The sequence below is a fragment of the Typopeltis vanoorti genome, chromosome 17, assembly GCF_054136105.1.
Source record: "Typopeltis vanoorti isolate ZY-2024b chromosome 17, IOZ_Tvanoo_1.0, whole genome shotgun sequence".
NCBI classification, from domain to species: domain Eukaryota; kingdom Metazoa; phylum Arthropoda; class Arachnida; order Uropygi; family Thelyphonidae; genus Typopeltis; species Typopeltis vanoorti.
In genome coordinates, this window is record NC_143565.1 from 51865046 (window position 1) to 51889484 (window position 24439).

A 24439-nucleotide genomic window follows, 5' to 3' on the forward strand; every position below is an offset into this window, starting at 1 on the left:
TAAACCTTGGAGATTCAGTGGCAAGCCTTGGAAAAAACCCTGATTGATTCAGCTAGAGAGGCATGTGGTGAAGTTGTCTGCAAGAATAGAAAAATTAGAACTCAATGGTGGACACAGGAAGTTAAAGAGGCAGTGAAGGAAAAGAAGAAAGCATATCAAAAGTTCCTGGCAAATAAGTCAGCTTGTGCTCTTAGAGAATACAGAGACAAATGTAAGAAAGCTAAACAAAAGTCATGGGAGGACTTTGGCAAGAATATAGAAAATAAATATCAAGAAGGTGGCAAAATATTCTGGAGATTGTTGAAGAAGCTTAGGAATGGAGAAAAAAGTGCTGTAAAAGGAGTTACAGATGATAAAGGTGACATGAAAATGGGAGAAAAAGACATCCTTGAAGTATGGAGTAATTAGTTTGAAAATTTGCTAAATGAAACAAGCAGTGATGACAGGACAGTGATAAAAAACACTGACCAGGCATGCAGTCAGGAATACATATCCATACTTGAAGTAGAAAAAGCCATCAAAGGCTTGAAATGTGGAAAGGCAGCAGGAGTAGATGATATTTGACCAGAAATGCTGACGTATGGTGGTATAAAAGTCTTACAGTGGCTGCACTGCATAGTTCAGAATGCCTGGACAGAGGGACGAATTCCAGACAATTGGAGTAGAGCTCTCATAGTACCCATATATAAAAAGAGAAATAAAACTGAATGTGAGAATTACAGAGGTATATCCCTACTGAGTGTTCCTGGTAAGATATATGCAAGTATACTTGAGAAACGGTTGAGAAGAATAGCTTGGTGAAGAACAAGCTGGATTCAGGTCAAATAGAGGCTGTCAGGATCAGATCTTCACTTTACGACAAATAGTGTACTTTGCACGGTATCAATCCATCTATATCTTGGTCTTCCTCTGGGTCGTTTTCCTGCCAACCTGGCAGAGAACACTTGTTTTGCTAATCTTTCCTCTCCCATTCTATTTAAGTGACCATACCATCTGAGATTAGCTCTGCTAACGCATTCCTGGATGCTGACAATGTCAACTTCTTTCCTAATATCCTCATTTTTAATATGATATTGCCATTGATGCCATCTGTTCACGCCTCTAATCTTTCTCAGGACTCTCATTTCTGCGGTCTCTAGTCTTTGGTCAAGTGTTTTACTTCTGACCCAGCTCTCAGATCCATAAATTAAAATTGGTTTGAACACAGTCTTGTATACAGCTAATTTAGTGTTCCGACTAATTTCTTTCTTATTCCATATGAATTTATTCAATTGACTTCCCACGATACCAGCTTTGCTGATTCTGTTGTCTATTTCTATATTTAGTTTACCATCTTCAGTAAAAATTGTGCCTAAGTAGCTGAAATGTTTTACTTGTTCCACAGGTTCTCCATTCACAACACAGTTGACATTTTCAATGATTCTGCCTATTTTCATTGTCTTTGTCTTTTTATTGTTGACCTTCATACCATATCTATTACAACAGCTATTCAATTTAGTCAGAGAATCGTGCAGACTTGTAGCGGATTTATTTAGAAGTATAACATCATCCGCATAAAGCAAAGACCTGACATTAACATCTCCAGTTTTGATATCAGGTTTAATACCACTTTCCTTCATAATGTGATCCATATAGATAATGAATAATAGAGGGGATAATGTACATCCTTGTCTCACACCAGATTTAACATTAAACCATCTTCCTGTACTTCCTTCAATTCTAACTGCTGACTCACAACTCAAATAAAGACTAAGTATTGCTTGATATAATGCCCCATTGACACCATATAACTGCAGCGTGTTGAATAGCTTCTCTCTTGGCACCTTGTCATATGCCTTTTCCAAATCGACAAAACTTAAATACAGATCTTTGTTATATTCCCATGCTTTCTCGACTATTTGTCGTAAAGTGAAGATCTGATCCTGACAGCCTCTATTTGGCCTGAATCCAGCTTGTTCTTCACGAAGCTTTTCTTCCACAATTCTTCTCAACCGTTTCTCAAGTATACTTGCATAGATCTTGCCAGGAACACTCAGTAGGGAAATACCTCTGTAATTCTCACATTCAGTTTTATTTCCCTTTTTATGTATGGGTACTATGAGAGCTCTACTCCAATCATCGGGAATTCGTCCCTCTGTCCAGGCTTTCTGAACTATGCAGTGCAGCCACTGTAAGACTCTTATACCACCATACTTCAGCATTTCTGGTCGAATATCATCTACTCCTGCTGCCTTTCCACATTTCAAGCCTTTGATGGCTTTTTCTACTTCAAGTATGGATATGTATTCCTGACTGCAGGCCTGGTCAGTGTTTTTTATCACTGTGCTGTCATCACTGCTTGTTTCATTTAGCAGTTTTTCAAAGTAATTACTCCATACTTCAAGGATATCTTTTTCTCCTGTTTTCATTTCACCTTTATCATCTCTAATTCCTTTTACAGCACTCTTTCCTCCATTCCTAAGTTTCTTCAACAACCTCCAGAATATTTTGCCACCTTCTTGATATTTATTTTCTATATTCTTGCCAAAGTCCTCCCATGACTTTTGTTTAGCTAGTTTTACACACTGTTTAGCTTTCCTACATTTGTCTCTGTATTCTGTAAGAGTAAAAGCTGACTTATTTGCCAGGAACTTTTGATATGCTTTCTTCTTTTCCTTCACTGCCTCTTTAACTTCCTGTGTCCACCAGGGAGTTCTGATTTTTTTATCCTTGCACACAACCTCACCACATGCCTCTCTGGCAGAATCAATCAATGTTTCCTTCAGAGTTTGCCACTGAATCTCCAAGGTTTGATTCCTGTTCTCAAACTCTTTCATTTTCTTTTCAATAATATTTCTGTCTTTTAGTCTACAGTTCACATCTGAGAGCTGCTCGACTTTTATTCGCTTTAAAACTTTCTTACATGTTATTCTTTTCAATATGAAATTCAATTTTATCCTGCTCAAGACTAAATAGTGATCACTTCCAATTTCAAATCCTGTCCTGCACCAGGGAGAAAACATCACTATCAACAATAACATAGTCAATGAGACTTTTCTTATTCCTTGCCTCTTCTCTCCATGTGAATTTGTGCACATTTTTATGTTGGAACATGGTGTTAGTAATAACCAGTCCATGTCCTGAGCAGAAATCCAACAGATATTTGCCATTATTATTAGCTTTGCTCTTTTCTCCAAATTTTCCCAAAATATTTTTGTATGTCTCACAATCATTTCCTACTCTACTATTTAGATCCCCAACAAGGACCAACTTTTCCTTTTTCATTGTGTCAGTTGCTTTTTCGAAAGCCTCAAAAAATTCCTCCACTTCTACCTTAGTAGAACCTTCTGTGGGACCATAGGCACAAATAAGTCTCATTGTCCAGTTCCCCATTCTCATATTTGCCCACATTACTCTACTTGAGACTGACTGCCATTCAAGAAGATTAGCCTCGTATTTTGTGTTGAATACTATGTCTACTCCTTCTTTTCCTTGATTGTCATTGCCTGAATATAACATTTTGTATTTATTGCTCAGAAAGATCTCACCAGTTTTGGTCTTTTTTGTTTCAGTCACCCCTATTATGTCGATCTGGTACTTATCTAATTCCTCAGCTAGCTCCATTTCTTTGCCATTCAGGCTTCTTACGTTGATAGTACCGATCTTTAACTCTGGTGATGTTGAGTTGGGGTTTGTTTTCAGATTTGTTCCAGTAGCTGACTTTTTGCTGTTCGCCCTGGTTCCCTGGCGAAAACAACGGGGGCCTTGTTTAACCGGGCGACGCCCCAGCCGGCATGAAATTTTGTCATGTCGTACCATCATTTTTTATTTTGGTTTAACCAATAAGAATACAATTTGGTCGGCTAAATCCCAAATTGCCAGCCCATCCTCGTTCGTTCAGTATCAAAGTAGATACCCAACAGGGTGCACCACGAGAAGGTGAGGATTGGACATTAGATCAGAAGCCCTGGTCGGTTCTCTGCATTCCTTTAAAGGCTATGTGGAGGTCTCCTCTCAGTTATACAGCTTTGACCCTTATAAGGTCATGTAATGTTGGAGTCTTGACAAGTAACAGACTGATTTGGAAGAAAATTGTAGATAGGAAGTTAGTAATGATGTAAATTTTTCATGTAGTACAGGAATTTGATGATGATGATGATGATGAGTAACAGTTGAGTTAGTTGAAGGAAATGGCTACACAATGATGCTGCTGGATTTTGCAAAGCCATTTGACAGAATACCATGTGGAACTCTGTTACACAAATTAGAACAAATGGGGATGGATATGACACCAGTTAAATGGATAAGAGGGTGGTTGCTGGACAGATATCAAAAGATGGTATATGGTGGAGCAGAATAGAGGCAAAACAGGTGTGCCACAAGGTTCAGTGCTGGAACAATTGCTGTTTAATTTGTAAATAAATGATATAGGAAATAATCTGAAAGGAAATTCAGGTGTTTGCTGAAGATGTGAAATTTGGTAGAGTAATAGTTAATCAAGGCTATGTGGAGAGCTTACAGGACGATTTAAACAGGCTGTCAGTATGGGCAGAAGTTAATGGGTGTCAGTTTAATGTTGAGAAATGTAAAGTTATGCATTTTGCGATAAATAGATTTCAAGCTGTGTATCATATTCATGGCACTGTACTCCAGGAAATAGATAAAGCTAGAGCTTTTAGGGGTGGTGGTAGACAGAGTTAAAATTTAGAGGACATATTGTTAAGGTAGCCCATAAGATTACTTAGCTCTTGAAGAGCACATTAATAAGTAGAGATAAGTTGCCATTCCTCTTTATACACACACGGAGAAAGAAATTAGTGCACCAAGAAGGAAGCATAGGATTCAGCTGAAATTTTATTGGTGTAATGATACCGGTGAGTGATGCACATGATGGCAAAAACAGAGCTGAGGGCAATTACAAAGGTATCTGTGGTATGCAATCCGGTCATCATCAATAGCGCATTGCACCGCCTCGTGCAACGTTACATGCTGCAATATGGTCCGGCATGGTGACGAACAGACGCCTGATTTTGTCCTGTGACAGACTGGCCCACACATGTTGGACGCTGTGCTCCAAATCCTGGATGTTGCGGCACGGTGGGAGCTGGCGTTTCAGCTTCTCCCAAACATGCTCGATAGGGGACAAGTCCGGGGAGCGGGCAGGCCATGGAAGTGTCTGTACACAACGTAGGCAGACCTGGGCAACCCGAGCCATGTGCGGGCGGACATTATCCTGCTGGTATAGCGCTCCTGGTATCCCAGCCAGGAATGGGAGAACGTGGGGCCATAGGATGTCGTCCCTTTTGTTTGTTGCTCCCCCCAGACCATAATGCCTGCTGTGTGGGAGGTGTGGCGCTCGATAACAAGGTCAGGATTGTGTCCTTGACCAGGTGCCCTCCACACCCGGACACGATAATCATCTGTCCCCAAGACGAAGCGGCACTCATCGCTGAAGACCACATGGCACCAGTCTGTGGCATTCCACATTGCTCTCGCCTGGCAACACTGCAAACGGAGTCAGCGATGTTGCGGTGTTAATGGGAGTACACATAAGGGGCACTGGGATCGTAGATTCGCCTCTGCGAGGTGTCGGGAAATGGTTTGTGGGCACACAGGAGCTCCTACATCTGCCTGTACAGTGTACTGGGTCACCATGAGATCCCTCCTTGCTTGCCGCATGATCCGACCGGTGCCGCTCTGCCGTTTGGCAGTGCCGGAACATGTCCACAGCTCCCAACACTGTCAGTCCGTATGATCAGAATGGTTCATGTGAACGCCTATACGGCACGCTGACTACCCTCCGGTTTTCAGGCTGATGATCATGCCTCTGTCAAAGTCCGTAAGTTGCTTAAATCAACGTCTCTGGTGTCTACCTGGCATTATTGTCGCTCTGTACTCTATCTTGCGTCGGCCGGTGCTTTTTGCTTTTATTGGCTATCGACTACACGGCGGCTTTATAATGCTACCAGTTCGTGCTTGCGGTGCCACCACAGAGTGTGTGTGGCCATGTGCAATCGCACCAAACTTGGTTCATTTGCATATCACCCTGCACTCTAGCTATTTGCTTAGTTTCGCTGTTGTACCATGTTTTCTTCCAGGTGTGCTAATTTCTTTGTCCATGTGTGTATAAGGCCTTGCTACATCCACATCTGAATTATTGTACTCAAGTCTGCTCCCATGGGTTTCTTGGGAATGAGGAAGTGGTGGAGAGGATTCAGAGGGCAGTGACCTGTTGAATGTTCCCTATGAGAATAGATTGAAGGTGTGTGTGGATTTCAGAAGTTGATTGATAGAAGGAAAAGAGGTAATATGATAAAAACATTTAAACTGCTCAAAGTATTTTATAGGATAGATAACAGGGGAAATGTTTCAGCACTTGGCTGAAGGAACCAGAACAAGGGGTCATCCCTGGAAGTTGAATAGATGTGTGGTCAGTAGGAGTGTGAGGACTAGATTTTTTGCTTGGAGAGCTGATTAGTGGAATGGGTTGCCACAGTCAGTTGTGAGTGCTTTGTTTGTTGCTGGGTTCAAAGAGAGGTATGATAGATTGGGTCTCCCGCGATGAGTCTTCAAATGAAATTATTAGTGACTCCTTGGCAGTACTGTTTATTTTAAGTTTTTTAACTTTTACACATAGTTACATTTAATATTATATAAATAATTTTTTATAGTTTACAAACTTGATGTATGCAGATGAAAATTAGAAATGGTAAAATCTAGTATGACCTTATGAAAATGTGAACCTCCTGATTTTATGTATTCTATTAATATACCATATTCTCCAGGGATTTTATTATTCTTTGCTGACTTAGGGACCTTCCATAATTTTTTATTACTATTCGTGATTCCATTCTGTCACATGCCTTTGCAAATCCCAGCAGTGTCATGGTACAGCCATTTCTTTTATCCAATTCTGCTGTCACATTTATTATAAAATGTGAATAAAATACAAAGACAGAATCTACGCTTTACAAAGCCGTGCTGCTCACTATAAAAAAAAAAATTTATTCCCATCCACCCACTGTTGGATTTTACCTTAAATCAACTTTTCCAATACTTTAATAATCACTCGTGATATATTAATTGGTCTGTAGTTTGCTACTTCTGTTTTGGAGCCATCTTTATGCAATGGAATATCTTACCCCTCTTTCCACTCCCCTTGAACCATGCACTAGAGCTAAGACTGAAGAATTTCATCAGAGGCAATGCAATTTCTCTTGCACGGTTGTGTAGTACATGAGCTGATGCCATCCAGTCTTACTGCTGTGTTCACATTGATATTTTTCAATATACTGAACACCTCCTGTTTTTCTAGTTCAATTTTAATTTGCATCTGTCACATCAGTGACTATGAAATCTCAACCCGGATGATACCTTTGCAAAATGATCACAACGTTCTTTTTTTTAAATTCATTATTGTTTTCTAATACATCCTCAAACAAATATCATCCTCAAACATCCACACACACACCCTTCTACACAGATTTGGTTACGATTAAAAAAAATGTCACAATATGTAGCATGTTGCTGAAATGCAAGTATCTGGGGGCACAGTGTTTTCTATCACCTCATCAGTTAATTAGGGTGACAGCGATAAAGCTACGATTGCTCAACATGAATATGTTAAGGACCAATTGCTGTTCACCTTACAAAAAATACAATTCTCTGAAACAGATTTGCTATGGTACTGAATGAAGGTTCTTGTCATTTTAAGGTTTCTCCATGATCTCCATTGAGAATCAATGGAGATCAGACAGCTGTCAGGCCAGAGAAGCCTTAATCAAAAGAGCTAATAAAAAACAAATATGCAGATGCCTCAACTCCACTTGTGTCTTTAATAGTAGTGCAAGCTGAGGCAACTCCAATGTTTATGAACTTTGTCATAAACATTCCAGTCAGTTTTCAAAACTTTCAAGCTTCTATAAGTCTGTATTTATTTATTTATAATCAAATGATTAGGTGAAGTATTATTACACATTTTTTAATGTGTAATAATACTTCTGCAATTTTAGTGAAATGCTGAATATTTGGCCAAAGCACAATTAAATTTTATAAAGAAATGTTTAGAACAAAAAAAAAAAAAAATACATTCACTTAAAATTTGATAAATTTTTAATGGGTGTATTCCCCCCCCCCCCAAAAAAAAAAACATTTCTTTATAAAATTTAATTCAGTATACTTCAACCAAATATTCAGTGCTTAAGCCAAATCGAACTTCAGCACATCCGATATATATTTATATATAAATAAAATATTTGGCCAAAGCATAAAAAGCAATTCTAAAGCTTTCACTTTGCAACTTGTAATCCAGGAGATACAGAAGTAATCAGTAAAACAAAATGTAGTTAATAGTTTCAATTGTTACTGAGAATATGCATATATTATTATTATCATTATTGTAGGGGCACCTCCATGGAGTCCAAAGACTCATAGAAGGAGATCCAGACTATCCACACAACCTATCATACCTCTCCTTGAAACCATTAAGAAAATGCCATTTATTATGAAAACGCACTCGCAACTAACTCTGGCAACCATTTCTATTCATCACAACTCTTCAAGCAAAAAAATCTAGCCCTCACACTCCTACTAACCACACCTTTATTCAACTTCCAGAGATACCCCCTTGTTCTGGCCCCTCCAGCCAACTGCTGAGACATTTCCCCTCCATCAATCCTATAAAATCCTTGAAGCAATTTAAATGTTTCTATCATATCCCCTCTTTTTCTCCTATCAACCAACTTCTGCAAACCACACACCCTCAGATAGGGAGCTTTCAACAGATCACTCACCATCTTGGTCACTTGCTTCTGAATCTTCTGCAACCATTTCCTCATCCCCAAGAAACCCAAGCAGACCAGACTTGAGCACAGTAATCCATATATGGGCATATCAATTTGTGTAAGAAGAATAACAGTTTCCTTATCTCTACTTGTTCGTGTATTCTTCAACAGCAATGTGTCCTCGAAACTTCAACACTCTCACTACTCCACCCCTTAAAATCCTAGCTTCATCTATATCCTGGAGTACAGTCCCATCAATATGGTGCACAGCTTGTAATTTGTTTATTTCAAAATGCATAACTTTACATTTCTCCACATTAAATTGACACCCATTATCTTTTTCCCATACCGACAGCCTATTTAAATTATCCTGCAAGCTCTTCACATCTACCTAATTTCGCATCATCAGCAAACAACTGAATATTTCTTTTGAGGTTATTTCCTGTATCATTTGTGCACAAATTAAACAGGAATAGTTCCATCACCAAACCTTGCGGCACACCAATAGTAACCTGTTTTCACCTCGACTCTCCTTCGTATACCACTTTTTGATATCTGTCCAGCAGCTACCCTCTTATACACTTAACCAGTGTCATATCCATCGCCATTTGTTCTAGTTTGTATAACAGGGTTCCATGTAGTATTCTGTCAAATGCGTTTGCAAAATTCACAGTATCACTGTGTAGCCATTTCCTTTATTCACCTCAGCTGTTACTCTATAACAGCTTTATAAAAATAGCTATTATAAGAAGTTAGTAAATTACTAAGGCATGACCAAAAATTTACAAAGCCATGTTGCCCCTCATACAGTATCATATCTTTATCCAGTCATTCTTGAATTCTCTGACCAATTTTTCCAGTACTGTTGCCACCATGCCTGAGATATTGACTATTCTATAATTTGCTGCTGCAATCTTAGAATCTTATGAAAGGGAAATATTTTGTCCTCTTTCAACTCCCTTGGAACTCTATCAGACTGAGACTTAAATTAAAGAGCCTAGTCAAAGATATTGCCAGTTCCCTTGCATATTCTTCAAATCAAACTCCAGCGATATATTCCATCTAATTCCATAGCTGTATTTACATTGAGATTCTGCAATATCCTAAGAACCTCCAAGGTTCTTCTGAGGTTACTGCTTTAACATATGTAAAGTGTTACATATGTTAAAGCAGTAACCTCACTAGGATGATATATCCTTGCAAAGTGGTCACTCAGTAACTAGACTATTTTATTTGCTTCTGTCACCTTGTAATCATTATTACTCATTAAGCTTAATTTTCCATAGTTGTTCTTCCTCTTACTTGCCACACAACTAAAGAACTCTGGTATTTCCTTTGGCCTGCCCAGTTAGATTCTTCTCATAATCTGATTTTGCCTTCCTTTGCCATGCTGATCACCTTTCTCTTTATATATTCTCTGCAACATTTTGTTCTGCAGCTATAATATAATATGTGTCTTTATAAATTATTTGAAATAATAATCACGTTTTTTTTTTGTTTGTTTTTTTTGACTTATTGGTAACAAATGATCTAGCCAGATCAACTTTTTAACCTGTTTTCCATATTTTTCTTAAGTTGAATTAAATTATTAGACTTTCTGACATCATGATAGACCATTTCATTCCAAATTGTCTTTAATATATTAGGATATCAGGGTTTAGGAATTTATTAAAGTTGTCTCTAACTTTTTGATCCTGTTTAGTGTGTTTTATTCTAGTTTTTTGATAGTATCATATGCATTGATCGAATTTGCCATCTTTTTAATATGCTCATTTGTTCTATGTCTTAAAGTTTTCCTTAAGAAAGTGTAACATGTAAAGAATTTCTGCAAAACAAAAATAGTCAGCATTTAAACAAAAGTATAGAGAATGTTTTTCACTTCTTCCAGCTTCATTTTGAATTTAGACAATTAGTATTAAAAAAAAAAATTATATGGAGAACAAGAGTATGAAGTTGATATATTATACTTTAGGACTCTTGACTTGCTGTTCGACTTGCATATTAATCATGGTGAAAATGTCTGAAGAGTGAAACCAATTGTTTGCCATTGATGACAAAAGCTTGGGGGTGGGGGGGGTTCTGATACAATATCTGTGGGATGATTTGAATGGTCTGCTGATATGGGCTAATGATAATGAGTGTCAGTTCAATGCTTGCCAAGTGCAGGCATATGCAATTTGGACATTATAGACTGAATATTACATTGATGGAAATAAGTGGTTGATGAGACTGAGGAGTGATGGTCAACAGAGTTGAATTTTAGGGGTCAAAAGTTACTCAAGATGATAGTCATCCCAAATAACAGTTTTTTATTACTTATAATTCTGTAACATCTGTTTATACTGTTCATATAAATGATGACTCATTATGAATGTGCATACTTTTTAAAAGCCTAATGTGTATATCATTGTTTATGCATGTCCACACATATCATACACTCATGCATAAAAAATATATATTCAGGTGTACTGTATTCAGTGTAATAATTTCATATAATTAGATTTCAGAGATTGCAAGCTCCTCTCCTAGAACGTAAAGCTCAGCTGCTGAAGAAAAAAGAAGCTTATCAATTTCAGAGAGATGTTGAAGATGAAAAATTGTGGATTTTGGAAAAAATACCTCTTGCATCTTCTTCTGATTATGGAAATAGTTTGTTTAGTGTCCAAATTCTAAAAAAGAAAAACCAGGTAACTTCTTTACAAAATTGGAAATTGATACTACTTAATTTTTAATTCTAAAGTCATAAATACTTTTAAAGTAAATTTTATTATTATATTTTAACATTTGATTCTGACACTAACAATCTACCGAAAAAGCTACTTTTTTGGTAGATTCAATACTCTTCCCACGGGAAGAGTATTAAATTTACTCATGTACAATATTCCCATGGGAACAATGTTATTATAAAAGAAATTTACTGCAGCAACTATCTACTGTAACAGGCTATTTATGTGGTGCCTGAAATTTTATGGTAGTGAGGGTGGACTGTGATTCGAAATTTTGTTAGCATTTTGCAGTAGCAATTACTAGGAAGTGTGTGGGAGGGTATAACATAACAGCATTGCTACAGAATTAAAATGAATACAGTGGACGAATGCTTGCTAGCCATTATTTTGCAGTCTTGTTACATGTCATCTTGAAGAAATAAAACCTCAACATTTTATTTGAGCAGTTTTTTTGCAGCTGAATTTACTTTTGCAGTGTATTTTGGTGTTCTTCTATTTACTTCTGTTTATAACAACATGATCAGCTATTTTTTTAAAAAAAATTTTTTTTTTTTTTTAAATAAATTCAGTTCTGTCAATCAGGTTTCAGTTCCCCTCAGCTTTTGAGATTGAATATATATAAGAGTCTTTATGGATATAATTTCTGGTATGAGTAGATTTTTTCTAAACTTAAACTGCTTACCATTTGGTTCTTAGATTAATGCAGCTTATTCTTTTTTTTTCAAGAATGAATCCAAGTCTTTTATGTGTTAGGAGCATATTGCAAACGTTGTCACAGAGTTCTACTACACATACTGACTACTGAATTAGAAAACTTTATGTAGATGTAAACGTCATTTACAGCATATATGCAAAATACTTGGTCGTGTGCATCACATTCTAGGCAACTATTTAAGAATGCTGCTGGTCAGTAATTGTCAGTAGTGTTGATCCCAATGGGAAAAACAAAGGATCTTTTGGAGTCTGATAAAGGGCTTATTGTGGGTACTCGTCTGGCTGGAGCCACTATTTTGAAAACAGCAGAGCTGGCTGGTTTCTAAAAAGGTGAGATATCCCAAGCATTTAATCAGTGGAAAAATAGCCCACATTGCTTGTCTAACAAGCATAACTGTGGTTCTAAGAAGTCTGTCAGGAACAAGATTGCTGTCATCTGAGAAAGCTTGTATGGACAAAACCTCCTTGGTTCAGGTAGTGTCCCACTGGGACTGGACACTGGAAAACTGGGGGAAAAAAAAAAGCATGTAGTCCAACAAGTCATGGTACACCTTTTCTGTACTGATGATAGGCAGAGAGTTTGGTGGGAATCCCATGAAGCAATGAACTCAGCTGTCTTGTAAACACAACTTCATGGGTCTTAGTAACAGCTCTTTCATAATTTTTGTAAAAGTTCAGCATAGCTTTTTTTTCCCTATAACTAGCCTTCTTAATTTCATTTTCAAACTTCTATGTTATCTCACCTGATCATAAATTCATCCCAAATTTCCAGAAGACATCACTTTTGTTTTACTGATATTTAAAATTAAGTCCAAAGTTCTAGAGTCATGGTGTGGGGCATATTCTGTTCATACAGAATGGGTCCCCTGATATTGCTGGAAGGTCAGGTATCCTCCAAAGAATATCTGATAATTGTTGTCAATCAAGTCCAGTCATGACAGTTGTTTCATGGACAGCAATGTTATTGTCCATTGCATAATAATTGTTCAGCAGTGGTTCAGTAAGCATGACAGTGACTTCCATTATCTTCCCTGACCATCACAAAGCCCAGATCTGAACCCCATTGAGAATGTCTCGGACATGATAGAAAAACAGATCAGGGAGCAAAGTCCCTGTCCATCAAATCTGAGCCATTTAAAATGTCTGGTTAATGCCTGGTATGGTATTCACCAAACAGTGATTGCATCTATGTCATAGACATAGATACCATCCAGTACTTTGTGGAATCTGTGACAAAATACATATATGCTGTAATTCAGGCTAAAGGAGGTCCAAAATGGTATTAAATAAGTTTCTAATTCAGTGGTTGGTATATGTACATACATACATGTCCTCTGCAAATCATGTAGGACTGTGGAAAACAGAAAAAAAACATTTTTTGTTCACACTCCCCTGTAATTTGCTAAAAGAGGTGGAAATGAAAGTCATAGATATCTGTTTATGTGTAGTTCAGTGCAATAACCAAAATAAACAGTGATGTTGAATTATTTGTAATGTCTCAAGGGAAATGTTTCACTAACAGTATTAAGGCTTCTCTCAAAGGAATCTTAGTAAATAGAGATGTAACTAACATCAAAGTTTATTATGAGTACATTATTTTTAGAAATTATGTTTTCACTTTCTTTTTCTTGAAATCAACAGAATTTTTATATCCATTATGGGATATTGCTTTTGTGGGAGATAAGGAAAAAAAATTTTTTTCAGTCTGAACATTTGCCAGCAAATTATGCTTGCAGTTGGTTTGGCTGGAATTTCTGTTTTGTACTCTCTCTCTAGAAACATTATTTGAGCACTCCATGTAGCCCAAGGATTCACTGAAGGAGTCCCACTTATTTGTGAGATTTTTTTGCTTTGTGCTGTCTCTCCATACTGTTTACTTTATAATCGCAACCATTCATAGTGCCATCAAATAACATAAACCATCTTCATTATTATACTAGACACATGTATCATATAATCATAACTTATTATTATGAATGTTTCGTTTCCTCAATGCAATTAGCTGTTTGTGGAGAATAAAAAGTCGACTCATCTAACAGCTTATAATACTCATGATAATGTTGTATGACAGGGATGATGCTATCAAACTGCTGAAATCTTTAAGTGCATCATTAATATATAAATAATATATATAAAATTGTGGGGGGGGGATTGGAAACAGCTAATTAATGCAGTTCAGGTTTGGAATCTCCCTGATTTTTAACATGGTTAATACATCGTATATATAGCAGGTCTCAAGCCTCAGAACTTAACTGTTCATCTACTTCTGTAAATTAGGTCATAACCAAGTTTTTAATAGCACTCATGACATAATAATGATTATTAGATACACCTACTCACAAGAATAAAGAATAATAATTTTTATTATCACAAATATTTCAGCCAGAACTTAATGGACCATTATTATTTCAGCAGCATACTCACATGGTGAAGTGATTATGCTAATTGCACCAATGATGGCATATTATTTTTGATTCTTGCGAATACGTGCCTAATAATTATGTACACACCCTCTTATTTGTCAGACTAGCCATTCCAGTTAATACGTGATAGTTTACTGCAAGATTTAAGGGTTGTGATGAACCAGACATTCTTGAATATGTAATTATATATGATTCATTGAATAACTTTATGACTGTACCTATTAACATGAATTTTTCAATACCAAATTGAAGGCAAAAGCATATAAGATTATTTTCAAAATAGTAACATAAGATGACATGAATATAGCTCACTCTGGGTAACTTACACAAAAATAAATCATTTATTGATGTGAGCAGAAATTTATCTCAAGAAAGTATTTATTTTCATATAAGTTTTTTATATTTACTTATATATAAGTAAAATACTACTAAACAATTATTATTACGGAAGTCATTCATATTTATGAATCACAAACACGCGTGTTGAAAAGATTATTTTACTGATTAATAATAAAATAATGACTTTACGTTTCGACCCCTGTATTGAGGTCATCTTCAGAAGGATACATGTGTATAAGAACAAGCTACATGCTGTTGCACTCTATACAAGTAAATTACATCTACATTGTTAACTAATCTTTTTTCTTAGCCTGCCCTCTAGTGAAAAAAAAAAAATTAAATTAAATAAAAACTACAATAAACTCTGCTAAAGTCCTCACATACTAGGATTCTTCTGGAATTATACAGTGTATATTGTTATATTACAATTATCTTCTGGATTTGTACAGTACAGGTTGCTATTGAATGTTCAGGAGGAAAAAAACAAACAAAAAAAAAACACTTCAAGTCTTCTTATATTGAGATTTTTCTTCGTGGTTGCTATGAAGGTTGTAGATGGGTCCTCCACATTCTTGGAATTGTTAGACCATCATTCTTATTCAGATTCAGATCATGTTTGAGCATTTCACATGCTTCCTTGAATTTCCACTCGAACCAGGTTTTGGTGCAGTGTAGGGACTTGGTACCTTTCCAGTAAATTCTGTGGTATGTTTGGAGTGCGTAGTCAGAAAGGCCGGTTTTCCAAAATGGAGGTATTTTATGTGACGTTTGTGTTCATCCTTTCTGATTGGGATTGTTTGCCCTGTTTCCCCTATGTATGGTATGTTACATGTGCAATCTATTTTGTAAACCCCTGGGTGGGCTAAATGTGGCAGGGGATCCTTGGAAGAACTGAGTAGGTGTCTTAATTTTGTCAGGGGTTTAAAGGTGGTTTTGATTTTGTATTTCTGTAGTGTTCTGTCTATTTTTTCTGAAATGCCTCTAACATATGGTATAGCAAAAGCATTCTTGAAATCTTTTTTGTTATTAGTGGTATCTTTGTGGAGGATCTTGTGAATGGTTTTTATACTGTATCCATTTTTTATAAAGGTATGTTTGATGGTCTCATATTCATGGTTAAGAGCTTGTTCATTTGAACAAATGGTTTGAGCTCTGTGTTTAAGGGTGCTTATGACTCCTAGTTTTTGTGTTGGGTGGTGATAAGAAGTTTTGTGTATATACTGGCCTGTGTGTATAGGTTTGCGGTAAACTGAGAAGGAGAGACAGCCTGAAGGAAGACGTGGTGGGACAAGTGTGTCTAGGAATGGAAGAGAGTTGTTTTTTTCAATTTCGATGGTGAATTGGATGCGTTTGTTTGTTCAGGTGGATATTTTCGCCATTTGGCCCCTTAGCTGCCAAGCACTAGATACATTCCTTAGCCACCTGAACAAACAACACAAATGCATCCAATTCACCATTGAAATTGAAAAAAACAACTCTCTTCCGTTCCTAGACACACTTTTCACACGTCTTCCTTCAGGCTGTCTCTCCTTCTCAGTTTACTGCAAACCTATACACACACAGGCCAGTACATACACAAAACTTCTTATCACCACCCAACACAAAAACTAGGGCTCATAAATACCCTTAAACACAGGGCTCAAACCACTTGTTCAAATGAACAAGCTCTTTACCATGAATATGAGATCATCAAACCAGCCATTTATAAAAAAAATGGATACAGTATAAAAACCATTCACAAGATCCTCCACAAAGATACCACTAATAACAAAAAAGATTTCAAGAATGCTTTTGCTATACCATATGTTAGAGGCATTTCAGAAAAAATAGACAGAACACTACAGAAATACAAAATCAAAACCACCTTTAAACCCCCGACAAAATTAAGGCACCTACTCAGTTCTTCCAAGGATCCCCTGCCACACTTAGCCCACCCAGGGGTTTACAAAATAGATTGCACATGTAACATACCATACATAGGGGAAACAAGGCAAACCAATCTGCAAGTTAAAAAAAAAAATTTTCTCCTCCCTTGCTAACTATGCTCATACACAACTTTCAATATTGGCCTTTGCTCTCTCTCTCGTCATCACCATCATCAATTTCTGATTATTTACCTCTAAGGGATGTTCAGGTTACTATGACAGCACTACATGATTCAGTTTACATTATTATTATCTCCCATCAATAATTTTTCTCCTAATCAATTAATTACTTCTGAGTACTGTAATATTGTATCTAACGTTTTGTGCTTCTAAGGTACTTCTCACTGATTCAATCCACCTAGACCTTGCTCTTCCTCATAGGTCTTATTCCTGCCATCTTGGCATCAAACACCTGTTTTTCTAACCTTTCTTCACCCATTTTATATAAGTGGCAATACCACCTTAGGTTAGCTCTGCTGACACATTCTTGAATGCTAACAATGTCAAGGTCCTTTTTTTGTTTTTAATATGATTATGTCATTGGTTCACTCCCATAATTTTTCTCAGAACCTGATATCTGTGGTCTCTAGTCTTGGATCAAGTGCTTTATTTCTAACCCAACTCTCAGATCCATAACTTAAAACTGGTTTGAACACTGTCTTGTATACTATTAGTATGGTTTTTTGGGTAATTTCTCTCTTATTACATATAAAGTTATTCAGCTAGCTGCCTGCCATATCAGCTTTGCATATTCCATTGTCTACTTCCGAATTTAACCTGCCATCTTCACTAAAAGCTATGCCTTATAGCTCATGTATTTTACTCGTTCTATAGAATCTTCATTCAGAATTCAGCTAAAGTTTTCTATGCTCCTGCATTTTTCATAATATTTGCCTTTTTATTGCTGATTTTCATGCCAAATTTGTTACAACTGTCATTGAATTTAGTTAGAGAATTCTGGAGACTTGCACTAAATGTATTTAAGAGAACATCATCATCTGCATAAAGCAAAGAGCTAAGTTTGACATCTCCAATTCTAATATCAGGCCAAATGCCACTTTCTTTCATAATGTGAACCATATAGATGTCTAATAAGAATGGAGAAAATATGCATCCTTGTTTTGCCCTGTATTTTACAAGGGTGGTTTGAAAAGTTCTTGGCCTAACAATGAAAAAACGAATTTATAATTTCGAAATTATTTTTTATTTTTCAACATAATCTGCCTTAAGACTAATACATTTATTCCAGCGCTATTATCCCATCCCTGTAGTGGTTCTCTGTAAGATCTGCAAAATACTCCTCTACAGCTGCAATTCCCTCTTGATTTGAAGAAAAACACTGAACAGCGAAAAAGACTTTTAGTTTTGGGAAGAGATAGAAGCCAGAGGGAGCCAAATCTGGGGAATAGGGTGGATGTTCCGACAATTCATAGTGCAGATTCCTTAATTTTCCCATTGCCAAAACACCTTTGTGGGCAGGACATGCATTGTCCTGATGAAAGATGATTTTTTTCTTCTGCAAACTGGGTCTTTTCTCATGAATTTTTTCATCTAGTCTGGTTTAAAGATCGGAATAATATTCCCCAGTTATTGTTTTACCCTTTTCAAAATAATTAATAAACAAAATGCCTTTAGCATCCCAAAACACCGATGTCATGACCTCTCCTTTTGATGGAACTGACTTTATCTTCTTTGGAGCTGAACAGCTGGCTTCTGTCCACTGTTTTGACTGCTGTTTGAATTCTGGTGTGTAATGGTGAATCCAAGTCTCATCCATAGTAATAAATCAACACACAAAATCAATTTTATTCTTGTTAAAACACTCCAAGCACTGTTCAGAGATTTCATGCGAGTGCATTTTTGATCTGCTGTGAGGAAGCGTGGCACCCATCTTGTGCAAAGTTTTTTCATTTGCAATTCTTCATGCAAAATATATCCTATACATTCTTTTGAAATGCCTGTAGTCTCAGCAATTTCACTCACTTTGACTCGTCGGGCATCTGATACTATGTTGTGCACTTGATCAATGGTTTCTGGTGTTGTTACACTTTTTGGACATCCTTCATGTGGGTCATCTTCAAGGCTGTCATTGAAGATGTCTTCAAGGCTGATAAACATGGTACAGCCACGTTTAAACTTCAGACCATTTCTTAATTGTCGAAAACAAAGGAGAAGAGTACCCATAAATGTTTATGAACTTAGAATGAATTTCTTTTGTCTTTAAACCTTCTTTTACAAAGAATTTTATAACTGCACGATACTCAATTTTATCCATTTCAAGGGATATAGACAACACTTTTGTTTCAGACAGCTGTATAAAACTAACTACTTGATAGAATGACTTGCAATTTCACATGGATGCTTATGACATGTACCAACTTAGAAAAAAAAAATCGTGCTGATAGTATTGCCATCTATAGTTAAGGCTGAGAACTTTTCAGACCACCCTCGTACATCTGTTCGTCTTCCTGTATTTCTTTCAATTCTGAATACTGACTTAACAACTTAAATATAGACTATATATTGCTTTGTCTAATATTCCATTCAACACACGTAATCGTAGTATCTTGAAAAGTTTTTCTCTCGGCACCTCATCGTATGCCTTTTCCAGATCCACAAAACTTAACTACAGTTTCTTTTCATATTTCCATGATTTCTCAACTATTTGTCTTAAAATGAAAATCTGATCTTGACAACCTCTATTTGACCTGCACCCTACTGTTTTTATCCAAGTATTTTTTCCATAATCTTTCTCAACCTTTTTTCAAGTATACTTGCATAAATCTTACCTGGAAAACTTAGTAAAGAAATTCTTCCATAATTCTCGCATGCAGCTTTATTTCCTTTTTTTATATAGATGGGTACTACGAGATCTCTACTCCATTCACTGGATATTCAAACTTCTGACCAAGTCCTCTGAATTATGCGGTATAGCCATTGCAGAACTTTTATACCTCCATACTTGAGGATTTCTAGTTTGAATATATCTACTCCAGCTGCATTTTCACATTTCAGGTTTTTGATGTATTTTTCTACCTTTAGTATGGATATGTACTCCTCTTTGCATTCCTATTGAAAATGTTCTAGTATGGTTCTGTCACTGCTTGGTTTGCTTAACTGTGTATATTTCAAATTTCAAAGTAATTATTCCAGACATCTGGGATATCCTTATTTTCGGTTTTCATATCATCTTTATTATCTTTGATTCCTTTTACAGTACTCTTTCCTCAATTTTTAAGTTTCTTCAATAGCCTGCAGAACATTTTGCCAAGTTCTAGATATTTACCTTCTGTATTCTTAATGAAGTTTTCCCATGACTTTTCTTTTAGCTACTTTCTCACATAGCTTAGCTCTCTTATGTGTTTCTCTGTATTCTTTTAGGGCATCTGCCAACTTATTTGCTCAGAACTTTTGGCATGCTTTCTTCTTTAAGTAATGCATCCCCAATAGCATTTTTTATATTTCTATCCTTGCAGACAACTTAGTCATTTGTCTCCCTAGCTGAATCAATATTTTCTTCAAAGTTTACCACTGAGACTTCAAGATATGGTTCTTATTTTCAAACTCTGTTCCATTTTTTCTTCAATGCTGTTTGTATAGTCGAGTCTACAACTTACCTTTAAAAGCTGCTCAGCTTTAATTCTTTTTTAAAATTTTCTTACATACTGTTCTTTTTAATGTGATATCCATTTTCATCCTGCTTAGTAAAGTAGTGTTCACTTCCAATTTCAAATCCTCTGTACACTCTTGTATCCTGAACCAACATGGCGATATCACTATCAACAATGAGATAGTCAATGAGGCTTTTCTCATTTCTTGTCTTCTCTCCATGTGAACTTGTGCATATCTTTATGTTGGAACATGTTGTTAGTAATGACTGTTTTGAGCAGAAATCCAACAAATACCATTATTATTAGTTTTGCTATTTTCTCAAAATTTTCCCAAAATATTCCTATATGCCTGGTGGGATTCATTTCCTACTCCACTGCTTATAAGGACCACTTTTTCCATTTCCTTTATGTCAGCTGCCTATTATAATGACTAAAAAAAAAAAAATTCCTTCACATCTTCCTTAGGAGTACTTTCTGTGGGACAGTAGACACAAATAAGTTTCACTGTTCATTTCCCCATTTTGATGTGTACCAACATCACTCTCTTGAAACTACCTTCCAATCAGGATTTTTATCTTCATGTTTGGTCTTGAATGTTATCTCTACTCCTTCCTTTCCTTGATCATTATTTCCTGATTGTAATATCCTATACTTGTTATTTAGTAAGATCTCACATGTTTTTGTCATCTTTGTCTCACTAATGCTAATTATGTCCATGTAGTACCTTTCTAGTTCTTCTGCCAGTTCGATATCCTTTCTATTAATACTCCTTATATTGATGGTTCCTATCTTCAGTTCTTTTAACTTTGGTTTATTCTTCTTATTCTAGATGTTGAGTTGGAGCTTGTTCCAGTAGCTGACGTTTCACTGTTTGCTCTAGTTCCATGAAAAAAACAGTGGGGGCCTTGTTTAACTGGGTGACTCCCCAGTTGGCATGAAATATCATTGTTGTACCATCATATGTATTTGTGGTTTAAATCAATAAAGAATACAATTTGGTTGTTTAAGTTCCATATTGCTAGCCCGTAAATTGTATTAGCATCTACTGTAAAAAAAATCCCTTAATTCCCTCTTTTCTGCCTATTAGCTACTCTTTGTAACATACCAATACTAGTATTTAATTGTAGATCAACCACTTCTTATAATGCATAGAAGTATTTATTTTTATTTCATGAATAGATAAATTTTTACTATGTCTCTTTCTGAAGACTGGAATAAAAATGCTCCTATACCATGAAAAACATTGCAAACTCAACACACTATGCTGCAGAAGGAAGGAAAAACGAATAGCTTTGTTTATCGCTAAATACAGTACAGAGACATTTACAGTCCATGTACTATATTTAGCAACGATGAGTGCAATTAGTGACAACTAGAATGACGCTCATAATGAAAAATACTCCCTTCCACAAGACTCCTGTTTTGTTGCATGCAGCATGTAACAAAACAGATTTATTATAGTACTAAACAAAGCAGCTAACTAAACATATTTGTCCAAACATATTCTTTCAAATTTCAGTTTGAGAAAATGCATATAAAAGCTCTTTATAATGTAGTCATTGAATACAGAAAGCACACAATTTATCTAAAGCAAAAAGATGAATAACATTGGTGCAAATTATAGGAAATAATATTAAAATTGGCCGAAAATACAATACATTACACAGAGAAAGAGAAAGTTCAATCTCGAATGAAGTACAAAAGGTTAAGCGATCAATGGAAAAGCATGAAATTAAAACAAAACTATAACAGAAATGAATATAATAGATTAACCAGAGAAATTAGAAAACTAGTTAAGCTGGTTAGAAGAAAAATGCAAAATGGCGGAGAAGCTATCAAAAAAAAAAAAAAAAGTAACCTCCATGGATTATATAAACAAACAGACCAAATTAGTAAGATACGGGCAACAAAAATAATGATCAAAACGAAGAGGTACAACTGATTGAAAGTAAAAAAAAAAGACTTAAAAAAGAAGAATACTTTAGAGATTTACATAATAAAAACAGCTCTCAGGATATTACTACTCCAGTCACTGAAATGGAAAAGGAAACAAATATCTATACCAAAGAAATAATAGCACACAGCATAGATAACTTAAAACTAGGAAAAGTCCTGGTATTGATCAAATATACACGGAATTCTTAAAAGCAGGAAAGGAACAACTTTTGGAACTATTAAAAACATTATTTGAAAGGATCTACAAAAATGAAGCACTACCTACTGATTGGACCAAATCAGTTATATAACCCCTATAAAAGGAGTTAAATAGAATGCATTAATTACAGGAGGCATTAGTCTCCTCAATATTCCAAGTAAGGTTTTTACGAAAGTACTCCAAAAACAAATTAAGCCATATATAGAACTAAGACCAGGACGAAGCACAATTGATCAACTATTCACCTTAACACAACTAATAGAAAAGATACTAGAGTACAACCACAGTTGCCATATAACTTTCATAAACTTTTGTCAGGCATTTGATTCAATCTGTAGAAGAGAACTATGGGAAACTAAGAAAAAATTTGGAAATCCCAACAAAACTATAAGAATAATAAAGAATCTATATGAGAAATCTGAAGGTGCAGTACGAGTGGAGGATGCCTTAACCAACTGGTTCCACACAGAGAGTGGAGTAAGACTGGAATGCAATTTGTCACTGGACCTGTTCAATCTTACACTGGAAGAAGCAACTAGTAAAGCCTTAAACAAAGAAGACTCCAGAATCAAAATATATGAGAAAAATATAACAAATTTAAAATTTGCAGATGACATTGCATTACTTGCAAGCATGGAGGAAGATCTACAATGACTTTCTGATAAAATAAAGGAAGAATGTATAAAATTTGGATCAAACCTAAATATAGACAAAACAAAAATTATACAAATAGGAAAAAGAAACACAAATCTGAAAATTAAAATTGATACTAAGAATCTAGAGTAGAAAACTTCACCTACTTCAGAGTAGTAATTGAGTACAATGGTGAAATTACAAAAGATATAAACAGACAAATCAGTCAAGCATCCCAAACTTTTGGACGACTTAATAAATTATGAAGTCAAGAGACATCAAGCAAGTAACAAAAGTAAAAATCTTTGAGACAATGGTCCTTCCAATACTTCTCTATGGAAGTGAATGCTGGAATCTCAAAAAAGGCTGAAGAGAAAAAATTATTAACTACTGAAATGGGTTGGCTAAGATCACTTGGAGTATCTCTGCTGTATGGACTAAGAAACGAAGATATTAGGAAATGACTAAAACAAGAAATAACAATAATAGACAAAATCCAAGAAAGAAGACTGTGATAGTTTGGCCATGGGAACAGATAGATTACCAACTAAAGCTCTGTAATATGGCAAAGGATGGTAAAAGATCCAAAGGGCAGCCCAGAGAATTAGATGGATAGACAAAATAAAAGAGGAAAGTTGTTTGAAAACCAAATCACAATGAGCCACACTAAACTGGATAATTGTTCGGACTCTCCAGGGACACACAAAAGTGGAAATAGTTATGATCATCCGCATAAATGATGGAAGAGAGAAAGAAGAAGAAAAAGATGAATATGAAAAAATATATATAAATTGAAAACAGTTCTACTTCATTTGATATATTCAGTTTCATCAGGACACTTCACAAATGCCAATTTTATAAGTAAAATTATGCCAAACAAGTTGCAACTAACATGCCGTATAAGGATTGTGAAAATGCGACTACCCAACACAGCATACATACACTGAAGCTATTTCCTGCCAGCAGTTTACACATGTGGAGAAACTGTCCAGTCCAAACTTGCTAACAGATCATTAGTTTCTCTGTTAATTCCATCTTATGAATGAAGTATCTGCATCGAAAAGTTTGAATTTAATAAGTTATAATATCGAAATCAGTTTCTTTTTGTTGTTTTACTGATAGTGAATTTAAAAAAAAAAAATAGCAAAAAT

General features: G+C 35.8%; 1 protein-coding gene across 4 annotated transcripts in view; it reads left to right on the forward strand.

Moving 5' to 3' along the window:
* The window catches only part of LOC150097387 (spectrin beta chain-like), a 795721-nt gene that overhangs the window by 530254 nt on the left and 241028 nt on the right, over nt 1-24439 (forward strand). For all 4 annotated transcript variants that reach the window (XM_090407783.1, XM_090407784.1, XM_090407785.1 and 1 more), the window contains exon 30: nt 11263-11449. In XM_090407783.1, the coding sequence (XP_090263909.1) occupies nt 11263-11449 (187 nt within the window). The remainder of the gene's footprint in view (nt 1-11262; nt 11450-24439) is intronic.